The 13217-nt window shown below is 40.9% G+C and overlaps 1 protein-coding gene and 1 long non-coding RNA gene across 2 annotated transcripts in view; both read right to left on the bottom strand.

Moving 5' to 3' along the window:
• Positions 1-2442: 2442 nt before the first annotated feature.
• On the bottom strand, positions 2443-4285 carry LOC131984620 (uncharacterized). The gene is made up of 2 exons (XR_009395577.1): positions 3904-4285; positions 2443-3067 (listed from the first exon to the last, which is right to left on the bottom strand). It is a non-coding gene; the product is annotated as an uncharacterized LOC131984620 (long non-coding RNA).
• Positions 4286-4739: 454 nt separating this feature from the next.
• LOC131984615 (cortexin-2-like) overlaps positions 4740-13217 on the bottom strand; it is a 25908-nt gene continuing 17430 nt past the window's right edge. The window contains exon 2 of the mRNA XM_059349504.1: positions 4740-8217. Within this exon, the coding sequence (XP_059205487.1) occupies positions 7855-8217 (363 nt within the window). The 3' untranslated portion in view covers positions 4740-7854. The remainder of the gene's footprint in view (positions 8218-13217) is intronic.

Genomic DNA, 13217 nt, shown 5'->3' with positions numbered 1-13217 from the left:
TTTCCTTAATTTTTAATTATATTTTTTAACATTGTCAAGTGTTAAAAAATGTGCAACAACAAACTATTGAATAACTTTAAATTATTAAACTTTAATTGTAAAATAACGATTAACTCCAGTTTAATTAACCTTCAATTTACCATATTATTATTATAAATAATATAATATAATAATATAACTATTACAACTATATTACATAATAATTATTCTTCCTATTAATATCATTATTAGTATCATTATTAGTATTACACATCATTATAATATTATTTATTATGTGTTACCCACTCATTACTATAATTTTCTATTTATTTTATTAGTATTTTTTATGTCCAAAATACAAAATATAATATTAATAATCTGGATATTAATAAAAATAATAATAATACAAATAATAATAATAATAATAATAATAAGACACTAAAAAGTTCAGACTTTGCTGGTTGATCTGAATCAAATAAATCAATAAAACATATTTGTGAGATAAACATTTTTCTTTCTTTTCTTGTCAAATATATTTTAAACAATATTTCTAAAGTTTTAAAGGAGTTGAGAGACGAAGAGTGACGATGAGGAGGTGATGAAGAGGGGAGGGGGAGGGGGGGTCGGCAGTGAGCTGCTGGGAGAGAGAGAGTGTGTGTGTGTGTGTGTGTGAATGTGTGTGTGTGTGTATACGTGTGTCTGTGTGTTTGTGTGTGTGTGTGTGTGTTTGTGTGTCTTAGTGTGTGTATCTCTCTTTCTGTGTGTGTGTGTGTGTGTGTGTGTGTCCACTGATGTTTAGCATTGAGTGTGTTTTTGCTTACAAGACGTGCAGGTGACGACAAAGGCAGGTTATACTGGTTCACTGTGTGTGTGTGTGTGTGTGTGTGTGTGTGTGTGTGTGTTGATTTCATCTGATTAAACTGAAGTTTAAAGTTTGGCCCGTTAATAAATTCAGCCTGAACACAAAATCAGAACGTCTGTATTTTGTATTTTGTATTTTGTGTATTTTCAGTTCAGATGAAAGCTACGGAGGCCCTGAGGGGCCAAAGAAACACCTGAAGAAAACACACGGAAATACACAAAACACACCAAACTGAGAAAACATCTTCATCAATGTGACAACAAGAGAGCAGCATTTAGAAAACAAAGACCACAACACAACACCAGTGTTTCTAGAGGACACTTAAAAGTGACGCACATGTCTGGACACGCTTCATATTATCACGTTATTTCATGATTATTATTATTTCATGTTAATTACTATTTCATGTTATAACGTGATATATAGCGTTAGCCCGCTAGCGTTAGCCTGCTAGCTCGTATCAATCACATTGCAGTGAAACAAATCAAATAAATGAATGAAACACGTTTTAGTTGGTCTCTCTCAACGGCACCGAGTTGGTCTGAGTTGTGCTAGCCCGCTAACGCTAGCATGCTATCGAATGCCGGCTAACATTAGCATGCTATCGATGATTAGCCAGTGCATATAGGAACATCTGTATCGATCCTGACATACAAACATGTTTTCCAGCAGGAATGCAAACACTGCTGATGTCAAAACCTTAACTCAAAAGAACGGAAGTTTCAGAGTTCATATATATACATATAAAAAATACAGGAAACAAAATACAAATCAACACATTGATGGCTGTTAACATTAGCACGCTATCGATCGGATGCTAACGTAAGCACGCTATCCATCGGATGCCAACGTTAGCACGCTATCGATCGGCCGCTAACGTTATCACACTATGATCGGCCGCTAACATTAGCATAGCTATGATCGGCTGCTAACGTTATCACGCTATGATCGGCCGCTAACATTAGCATAGCTATGATCGGCTGCTAACGTTATCACGCTATGATCGGCCGCTAACGTTATCACGCTATGATCGGCCGCTAACGTTATCACGCTATGATCAGCCGCTTACATTAGCATCGCTATGATCGGCTGCTAAAGTTTGCACGCTATCGATCGTCTGCTAATGTTATCACGCTATGATCGGTCGCTGACGTTAGCATGCTATGAAAGTTATAACGTGAAATTAGCGCAACTGTATCCCAAATCAGACACCGTTCAGCTGAGATTCTAACAAATCAGTATCCCACATCAGACACTTTCATCTCTCCGCTGTAAAACAATAAAACGATAAACGATAAAACGATAAAACGATAAACGATGGGGCTGCTGAGTTTTTCGGGGGAAATTGGATGTTTCCAGACGTGTGCGTCACTTTTAAGTGTCCTCTAGAAACACTTGTGTTGTGTTGTGGTCTTTGTTTTCTAAATGCTGCTCTCTTGTTGTCAGACTGATGAAGATGTTTTCTCAGTTTGTTGTGTTTTGTGTATTTTCGTGTGTTTTCTGTAGTTGCGGTGCTGTGACCCCTCAGGGCCACCGTACAAGGGGCCAAAATGTGTAAAAAACACACAAAAAAAATAAAAATAACGTTGGCCAACACAAGCGGCTGCTTCTTTGGTCATTTTGAAAGATAAAAACTTGGACAAATGATGAAGGTTTAAATCCTGATTTCATCAAAATGTGTTTGCTCAGTTTGTCAGAATTTGTAAAAGCAGAGTAACGTGGTTTTAGATTTCTGTTATATCCGATTTTAGAGTTGATTAAAGCATCTTTTTGGACACATTACTGAACTAAATGTGATGAAAAGAGTCAGAAGTGTCCAGAAATCCTTATAGTTTTCCAGCGTTAACAGGAATCAGCAGATAAACGGAGCGTCTCAGTGATCCTGCTGGACTTTATATTCCATCTGTGATCTCTGGGAGACGCCGGTCTTTAGAAGTTTTCCCCCAAAAACAGAAAACTTCCAACCGAAAAAAAGAAAAAGGAAAGAAAAGAGAAATTGTTCTGTTTCAGCCCCCCGCGGCTCCATCAGCAGGAACACACAAATCATCTCTTTCTCTTTCTGTCTGATCGCCTCCTGCAGAGAGGAGGACCCCTCCCGAGGAGGAGATCTGCTCCCAGCAAACAGGAGGAGGAGGAGGTGTTCAACCTGAGGCTCCGGACCCCCGGCGGGGCCGCCACGGGCCGATCACGGGACGACGACACGGAGGAGAAGCTGTTAGAGGAACTCTGCGAGATAATGAAGATTTAAAGGCTGAAATTAATCCAATTATCCAATCTAATAACAATAATATTAATAATAATAATGATAATAATAATATAAAATATAATAATAATAATAGTAAAAATAATATCATAATAATAATAATAGTAATAATATTAATAATAACAATAATTTTAATAATAATAAGGATATATAATAAGGATAATATAATAATATCTAAAATATAATAATAATAGTAATATAATAATAATCATAATATAAAAAATATAATAATAATAATATTGAAAAAATAATAATAAAACTAATAATAATATAATAATAATAAAAACATTGATAATAGTAATAATAATAACAACAACAATAATAATAATATTTATTATGTGTTACCCACTTCATTATATATTATATAATAATCTGAATAATTACAATAAGACAGTACAAACTTCAGGGACTTTCTTAAAATACTATAAAAGATTCAAAACCTCTGATTAAAGGTAAAAATATAACTGGATTAAACTTTCTACAGCAGGACACAAACTGTTCTGTCTGTTGGTCCCATTATGGAGATTTATTATGGTGATTTATTGCCAATAAATCAGTTTGTCAGGTCTGAAGAACAAGAACTCTTCTGGTAAAATGATGCTTTTCTATCTGGAGTCTGGTGCAGCAGTTATAAATCAATGGATGTCACTTATTAGGGGTTTTTTAATGGATTGTAGAACAGTTTAAGTTTTTAAGAGTTTGGTTTCATGTTATTTGGCCAATTTAATGGGTTTTTAGGCATTAATTGAAGGACACTGCTGTTAAAATGAAGGTTTCCTGAAGATGTTAGTGTTCAGACCTGCTGATCCTCCTGCTCGTTTGTCTCGTTGTCACGGTGACGCCCGGCAGCAGACGAGGCTCAGAGCGCCGGGCGTCGCCACGGCGACAGGCCGGCGTTCAGACATCAGCTGGCACCCAAACACCAAACACCAGTTACTAGGCAACGGCCGGTCGGCACGACGACCAGGAGGAGGCTCTGCATTCACTCCTCTGTCTCCTGGGCCACCTCCTCCTCCTGCTGCTGCTCCTCCTCCTTCTCTCTCCTCCTCCTCCTCCTACATCACCTCCTCGACTTCCTCCTTTCTCCTCCTCCTCTCTCCTCCTCCTCCTCCTGCCCCTCCTCTCATCTTCTCCTCCTCCTCCTGCCCCTCCTCTCTTCTTCTCCTCCTCCTCTCTTCTCCAACTCCTCTCTCCTCCTCCTCTGTTCTCCTACCTCCTACATCATATCCTCCACTTCTTCCTCTCTCCTCCACCTCATGTTCCTCCTCTCTTCTCCTACTGCTCCTTCTCCTCCTCCTCTCTTCTTCTCCTCTCTTCTCCTCCTCCTATATCACATCCTCCACTTCCTCCTCTCTCCTCTCTCCTCCACCTCCTGCCCCTCCTCTCTTCTCCAACTCCTCTCTCCTCCTCCTCTCTTCTCCTCCTCCTACATCACATCCTCCACTTCCTCCTCTCTCCTCCACCTCATGTTCCTCCTCTCTTCTCCTACTGCTCCTTCTCCTCCTCCTCTCTTCTCCTCCTCCTTCTTCTCTTCCACCTCCTCCTGCTCCTCCTCTCTTCTTCTTCTCCTCCTCCTCCACTTCCTTCTCTCTCCTCCTGCTCCTCCTCATTCTCTTCCACCTCCTCTTCCTTGTCTCTCCTCCTCCTCCTCCTCCTCCTCCTCTCTGAACAACTTTTAAATGTCTGATAATAAAAGTCCATCTTTATCGAGAAACAACAAAATAAAGTTTAAATATAAATGTTCTCCTGTGGTGAGAGGCAGCGACCCCAACGCGCCGCCTGGCAGGCAGCTCCTGATAATCGGTAGAAACTGGTAGAAACTGGTAGAAACCGTCTCGCAGCGAGATGTTTGCTGCTCCGGCTGCAGATCTGCAGCGAGGAGAGATTTCTACCAGCTCCAGATCTGGGCAGAAAGATCAGCTACAGCAGGAACCTTCATTTGTTCCATTTGTTTTTTTGTTTTTGTCTCTTTAATTTGTCTGATGAGGTGATTTCCTTCTCTGACACATTTTGTGAATCAAAACAAGCTTTTTTTTATGTGAAAATAAAACCTGCTTTAGTGATTCCTCTCTGATTATCTGCTTATCTTTTTAATTGCAGCTAAATTTCTTAATTTAAACTGTTTATAGATGCTGTGTGTCTTTTCGCCCAGATGTTCGCCTGCCAGGCAGACTGAGACGACAATCAGACGGGAAGCAGAGAAAATAAAACACAAAGCGCACGTTTCCCCCAAACAGTTGCTCCGTCTGGGCAACTGTCTAAATGTGATGATTCGGTTTGATTTAAATGGTGGCGGACTGTGAAATAGTAAAGCTTTTAGTCGTGAAACTAACTTGCATTTTGGGTCGAGTCGAGTCAAAGTCTTTGTGTTTTCAGTCGTTATGGAGTCAGAAACGACTTCAGCATCATTCCGACTTTACTGAAAACCGTCCGTCAACAAAAGGTTTTTCACTGTTTGATGATTTTCTTCCTTTAAAAAAGGACACCAGAGAGGTGTGGGAGAGGCAGTGGAACATCCCATAGAAGTCTATGTGCAGGTCATCCTGGACCAGGTTGGAGACCCTCATGACCACCGTTGGCTGGTCCCATCTGGATCTGGGTCTGTTTGCGGCGGACTGGTTCCTGGAGCAACAAGGAACTTTTGATTTTGGTTTCATTTTAGCGCCGCTTTTGTGGTTAATTCACCAGAGTCCCTTTAGAAAACGCCCACTTTTGCTGCTGCAGGATCTTACAGTCTGCCCCGCTCAGTCCTAGTTCTGATTCTCCCGTACCTTCCTCCCCGAAAGTGGGCCCAGAAACACCGTATTTGCTCCCAGGTCCTGTTGCAGCCAGCCAAAAGCTGTACTTCTCTGGCCTCAGCTCTGAAGTCCAACCCCTTCCCATCTGAGAGAGCTGCAGCTGAGCTGGAACATCCCGTCGGAGTCGATGTGCAGGTCATCCTGGACCCTGTTGGAGACCCTCATGACCAATGTTTACGGCGGACTGGTTGCTTGAGCTTAAAACAACAAGGGACTTTCATTTTGGTTTGATATGGGCGGCACTTGTGGACAAAAGTGAGTTAATCCATGAACATCAAAGTCCCTTTAGAAAACGTCAAATTTTACTGCTCGATGGTCAGCTCCAGGCCCTGCTGCAGCATCCCATCATCTGCAGAGGAACTTCCCATAGAAGTCTATGTGCAGGTCGTCCTGGACCAGGTTGAAGACCCTCCTGACCACCGTTGGCTGGTCCCATCTGGAGCTGCTGGAGCTTAAAGCGACAACAAGGAACTTTCATTTTGGTTTGATTTTAGTGGCGCTTGTCTGGTTAATCCACCAGAGTCCCTTTAGAAAACGCCTCATTTTGCTTCTGCAGTGTCTGACAGTCTGCCCAGCTCAGTCCTGGTTCTGGTTCTCCCATACCTTGCTTCCCGAAAGTGGGCCCAGAAAGACGGTATTGGCTCCCAGGTCCTCCTAATGGAGACCCTCCAGACCACCACCTGGTCTTTGGCTGGCCCCATCTGGATCTGGAGCTACATACTGAAGCTGTAACTGCAGCTGGAAAGTGGCAGTGAAACCTGATCTGGGGCGGTCTGGGGGCAAAGTCCTGCTGACCGGAAACGTCGGAGCTTTGACAGGTTGAAGGCGGCAGCAAAGACGAATCTTGTGTCCGTTTTGGTCAGTTTGCTGGAAGGACATTTTATTTTGTGTTGATTTTGGCGACCCATGAACACCAGAGTCCCTTTAGAATACTTCTAATTTTGCTGCAGGGTCTGAGCCCGCTCAGTCCTGGTTCTGGTTCTCTCTGTCAACCAGTGGAACCCAAAAGAAGTAAATTTAAATGTCCTTAAAGATCCTCCCGACCACCGCCTCGTCTTAGGCTTTACATTTCAGAGAACCATGTCCGAGTCAAACCAGGTTATCAGGCTCTTTAAGCCGATCAAACAACATTAAAGCCTCGGCTTCATGATCTTTTGTTCAGCCCCAAATTCTGAATAAAGCTGGAAAAGTTGTTGCGACGGCATCTGTGATTCTTGAATGTTTCCGTAGGTTTTTGTTGATTGGATGAACACGACTTACTGCAGTTTAAGGTATCTGGCGTCCAGTTAACTCTCCAGTCGGCGGCGTTAAAGTCGAGTTAGTTTGATTTGGTCAAGTCGTGTTTAAAGTTGTGAACATGGCATCAAGTTTTTGGCTGCTGATGTGAAGCAAACTGTAGTTTTCTAGTGAATAACATTTTACAGCTTTCTTGGGTAATTTTGTGTCATTTTTTACGTTATTTTGTGCCTTTACTGGTCATTTAACATCTTTTATTTGGTCATTTTACGTTCTTTTGTCATTTTGTAAAAATCTCTTTTTGTAATATGGTGTCTTTTTTCGGTAAATTTGTGCCTTATTTTGGTAAATTTGTGTCGGTTTAGGTAAATTTGTGTCCTATTTTGGTAAATTTGTGTCTTTTTTGTAAATTTGTGTCTATTTTGGTAAATTTGTGTCTTTTTTTGGTAAATTTGTGTCTTTTTTTGGTAAATTTGTGTCACTTTTTGGGGAAAATTTAGTTTTCTAGAAAATATTTTCAGATTTGAACACATCAAAGTGGAGACTCCGGGAGACAAACGTCTGGGATTAGTTCCCGTCCTGCTGGTCATTCTGCTGTACTACTTATCGACCACTAGAGGGGGAACGTGCGCTCGTGTTTCTGCTTCAGTCTCGGTGCGATCGTGGCCTCAGCGTGACTTGTTGAAGGTCAGGGTTGCTGCCTCTCAGGCTGCCTGTCAGGAAATTCGGTAGTCGAACGTGTCCTTCTCCATGTAGTCTGTCCAGGTGGAGGACGGCATGCTGCGGTACGGGTCCAGCAGGATCCGGAAGCAGCGCACGATCAGCAGCCCCAGGAAGATGAAGAGGATGAGGACGAAGACGAAGGCCGCCCGCTGCTCGAGCGTGAGGAAGGAGGCGGACGGCGAGGAGGACGAGGACGAGGACGAGAAGTCCGACTCGGAGGCGGAGAAGGTGCTGCTGTAGATGTCGTCGGCCATGACGGACGGACGCTTCACACGGTCGTCTGGTTCGGTCCGACGGGAGATCGTCCACCAGAAATCATCGTCAGGGAGAAGAAGGTCGTGTCGGAGAGGAGACGCCTGCAGAGAAAAACACAGAAACCGGACTTAAAGACGTGAATCTGGATCATCAGACAAGAAGATCAGAACTCGGTCTCTTCCATCTGATATCAAGACTTTACATTTTCATATTAGTCGTTTCTAACAGCAGATATGTTGGAATCACATGTTTACTGTTGGCCTCACACGGGGCACCAACAACGTTCTCTTTTTACTGGTAATTTGGTGTCTTTCTTTGGTAATTTTACATCTTTTCTCTTAATTTTGTGTCTTTTTCTTGTCATTTTATTACTTTTTTGGTTATTTTTGTCTTTATTGGTCATTTATTTATTTTATTTGGTAATTTTACATCTTTCTTCGGTAATTTTGTGTCTTTTTATTGGTAATTTGGTGTCTTTCTTTTTACATCTTTTTTTCCCAAATTTTGTGTATTTTTCTTTTCATTTTATGTCTTTTTTGGTTATTTGGTGTCCGTCTTCATTCAGACGTTCTGCAGGACGAGCTCGGAGACAAATCTGACTTCATGTATATTAATACCAGGATCTTTTAGGACTCTTTCCCATATTTGGGCCCCTAGAGCAACACCAGACACTTCCACCAGATAAGACGGGTCGGACGGATCAAATTACGATTGGCGTTTTTCATGGTCATGGTTTATGAACCGTTGAGTTAAAGTTGTTCTGTTGGTTGTGTAGTTCTGCGGTGGCTCCTCTGTGGTGGAGGTTTGAGTTGATTGGTAGAAGAGAAGCTGGTTGAGGTCAGAGAATCTGCTTTTTGTCCAGATTTTGGCGAAACAAATAAAAAGTTTCACATCAAAAGAGCACGTCATTTATTTTAAAGTTTTAAGTTAAGTTTTACTTTAATTAGTCTTCATCTTCTGAAGAGACAGTGAAAAAAAAGACATAATTTGAAGCCAATTGAGTTTTGGCTTTAATCTCCACGTGGGAAGCGCTCTCTCTCTCTCTCTCTCTCTCTCTCTCTCTCTCTCTCTCTCTCTCTCTCTCTCTCTCTCTCTCTCTCTCTCTCTCTCTCTCTCTCTCTCTCTCTCTCTCTCTCTCTCTCTCCACAGCGATCTGTTGAAAACAAAATGCCGCCCACAGACTGCTGGCGGCAGAACAACAGCAAAGTTGTTCAGAATCTGAAGACGTTTACTGATAAACAGCTTCAGGAGACAAAATGTCCCCAGTGAACATTTAGTCCAAGTGTGTAGATATAAAACAGCACCAGAACCTCTGAAACTAGATGAATAGAGTCTTTTTTTCAACCCTCTCAAAGGTTTCGGTGACATTTCAGCATCCTGCTGGTTTCTGCTCCATCGTCACCATGTTTCCACTCTCTCTTTTGTTTTGTTTTTTCATAATAATGCCTTCAGTTTATATCGTCCCTTTGAAAAAAAAAACCCAAGGAGACTTTGCATAAAGTGAAGGGACTGAAAATGTGTGTCTTCATTGGCAATTCCATGACTTTTGTTCACGTCTCACGTCTTCTATTTTGGGGGGTAATTTTACATATTTTAGGTAATTTTGCTTCTTTTTTCCAGTAATTTTGTCTCTTTTTTGGTAATTTATGTTTTTATTTTAATTTTAGTTTGAGTATTTCATTGGTCATTTTACGTATTTTGTGATTTTGTGGCATTTTTTGTAATTTTATTTCATTTTTTTGGTCTTTTTAGTTTTTTGGTCATTTTGTGTCTTTTTTGGCCATTTTGAATATTTCTTTTTGCTCATTTTGTATTTCTTTTTGCTCATTTTATGTCTTTTTTTGCTCATTTCCCATATTTTTTTCACTTATTTGACATCTTGTTTTGCAATTTTTTTTGTCTTTTTTGCTCATTTTGTCTTTTTTCTTACGTCTCCTGGTGAGGGTCCTGGATTGTTCGACCCTCCCTCCCACCCTAACTGACAGTGAAGGATTGTTGGATCATAGGCAGCCAAACTGGATTTTGGCGTCTTCGTTGCAAGTAATCTGAAGTTGTGTTATTTGTACACAGATTGAAGAAAATGGTGCAATAAAACACAACTCTGCCTCTTTTTGTTTGAGTATTAAATCATTTGAAAGGGTTAAAACAATCACGACACAAACGTCCGTGGATCTCGTCCAGCGGTTTTTCCTTTTTGCAGAACGTCTGACTGGTGAAGTTCTGACTGATTTCAGCCCGAACAACCAGACATCCTGCTGGTTTCTGGCCGGTCGTGACTATCTTTATGGTGAATATTTGTGCTGTGATTTTGTTAACTTTAGCTCCAACATGAAGCCAGAACAAAGTGTTGAAAATGTGATTCTGAGCCGGCAGCTTCACAGCTCGGCTCTGCTCTCTCTTTTGTTTTTTCCATGAGCTGAGGTCTAAAGATGTTCCAGGTCTGGGAGGAGGATGTTTGGCAGCTCTGGAGACGAATCTTAACTTAGCAGCTGCTGCAACTCGAGTTCAGCAGCAGAAACACAGAAACACAGAAACACAGAAATACAGAAACAGACTGGAGCCTACGGGATGATCAGGGATCAGATCGCCTGGCGCTGAGTCATCACTTTCACCTTCTGATTCTCAGTTGTTCCAACAGAATGAAAGTCCGTCTCCGGCTGCAGACCTGACCTGACCTGCACCACAGCGCTCTTACACCAGTTAACAGTTATTTTAAAGAATCTGATCTCCTTCATGTCTCCGTCTGGAGGTAGTGGCGCCCTCTAGTGGCCGCAGGGATTCAGAGTTTAAAGCACCAAGTGTCAGTTAGTGAGGGAGGGTCAGACACACCAGGACTTTCACCAGGAAACAGGAAAAACACGTGGAAAAAAAAGAAATGAAATGAGCAGAAAAAAAAATTGTAACCCCCCCAATACTACGTAATGAAATACAAAAAAATACGTTGAAAATTCCAAAAACATACGTAAAATGACCAAAAATATAAAAAAAACCTAATAAATACAATAAAAAATAAATAAATACAAAATTACATAAAAAAATACAAAAAATACGTAAAATGACCAAAAAAAAAAAATTAAAACCCCTCAAAATACGTAAAAAAATATGTAAAAAATGTGTAAAAATACCAAAAAAATACGTAAAATTACCAAAAACTTTCTAAAATCAATATGAACAGAACAGAGAGGACAGAAACCACCCTCAGTTGTTTGGTCATTCTGTGTATTCTTTGGTCCATGGGAGCTGTGGCAGAAACACTCATTGTAGTCTATGGGAGCTGTGATAGGGACACTCATAGGAGTCTATGGAAGAGACTCTGACAGACAGACGAGCTGCTCTGTCGTATATTCTTTTATTTTTTGGTAATTTTTGTCTTTTTCAGGTAATTTTGTGTCTTTTTTGTCATTTTGTGTGTTTTTTAGTAATTTTTTGTCATTTTTGTGTCATTTTGTGTCTTTTTTTTGGTCATTTTGTGTCATTTTTGTTTCCTTTTTAGGTCATTTTGTTTCTTTTTGGTCATTTTTGTGTCATTTTGTGTCTTTTTTGGTCTATGGGAGCCTGTGTGTCCAGGACCATAGACAGAAAAACTTCAGGTTCAGCTCTTACTGTTGGTTTTATCTTTGTGTTATTTCTGTCATAAAATCAGTGAAATGTTCCTTTTTGTGCATCACAGAACTCTGATCAGTTTTAATGAGCCGAGGATCGGCTGCAGGACGTCCGCCGAGGATTTCTGCTGAGTCTGCACACTTAAACTCTCTCCTCCCTCTTTAATATTTCACCGCCGCGGCTCTTCTTCTTCTTCTTCTTCTTCTACATTTTTATTCAGTTCAGCTTCGGCTGCTGAACTTCTGCAGGAGAGAAAAAAAAAACGAAAAAAAAAACCTTTAAAAATGCAGCTGGTACGTTTCTGTCTGGCCTGGAGAGAAATGAATCCCTTAAAACTGATGTTTGTAATTTACAGATTAATTGGAAGCCATTTAGAGCTGAGTCGGACAAAACACACACACACACACCTGAACACACACACACACACACACACAACTGAACACACACCTGAACACACACACAGCAGTGTTTATAATGCGAGGCTGAGGTCCCAGAGGCCTCCAGGCTGGTTATGAGTGAAAACCCAAAGAAAAAGTAATTAGATTTGGTAGAGTATACGTCGCTGACCTCGGAGCGTGGCGCTCGCTATAGAAGAGGCGTCACGGCGGCGCTCGCTATAGAAGAGGCGTCACGGCGTCGCTCGCTATAGAAGAGGCGTCACGGCGGCGCTCGCTATAGAAGAGGCGTCACGGCGGCGCTCGCTATAGAAGAGGCGTCACGGCGGCGCTCGCTATAGAAGAGGCGTCACGGCGACACGGCCGGAACCTTTGAAGAACCATCTCTGTAAAATCAAAAGAAATGTAAAAAGTTCTTGGCAGAGGTAACTGAACTCTCTTCTTCACTGTCTCAAATAAAATCTAATCTAAGAGAAATACCTAAAAAATATGCCACAAAAATATGTAAAATGACCCAAAAAACATGTAACACCCCCCCGATAATACGTAAAAAATACGTTAAAATACCAAAAAAATATGTGAAATTACCAAAAACAATGTAAAAAATACAAAAAGACGATGTAAAAAAATACATGAAAAAACACCAAAACATTATATAGAAAATATTATTTTTTTTACAAATACCTAAAAAATATGCCACAAAAATATGTAACATCACCAAAAAAACACGTAACACCCCCCCAATAATACGTGAAAAATATGTAAAAAAATACAAAAACATTTCATACTCTCCTTCTTCTTCTTCACTGTCTCAAATAAGTGAGCATGGCTAATTATGCACAGAGTCTCCGCTGATCATAAACATCATGATGGTGAATTAACCGGCATCACTAACTGTGCACAGAGTGTCTGGTGCTTGTTGTAAACAAACAGAGATCACTACAGAGCTAACTGTTAGCCTGTTAGCACATACACACTGTACTGCTACAGAGCTAACTGTTAGCCTGTTAGCACATACACACTGTACTGCTACAGAGCCAACTGTTAGCCTGTTAGCACATACACACTGTACTGCTACAGAGCCAACTGTTAGCCTGTTAGCA

This window comes from Centropristis striata, chromosome 14 (genome assembly GCF_030273125.1).
Source record: "Centropristis striata isolate RG_2023a ecotype Rhode Island chromosome 14, C.striata_1.0, whole genome shotgun sequence".
NCBI lineage: Eukaryota > Metazoa > Chordata > Actinopteri > Perciformes > Serranidae > Centropristis > Centropristis striata.
The sequence above is the reverse complement of the archived record's forward strand: the minus strand, read 5'-3'. Positions and strand labels throughout refer to the sequence as shown.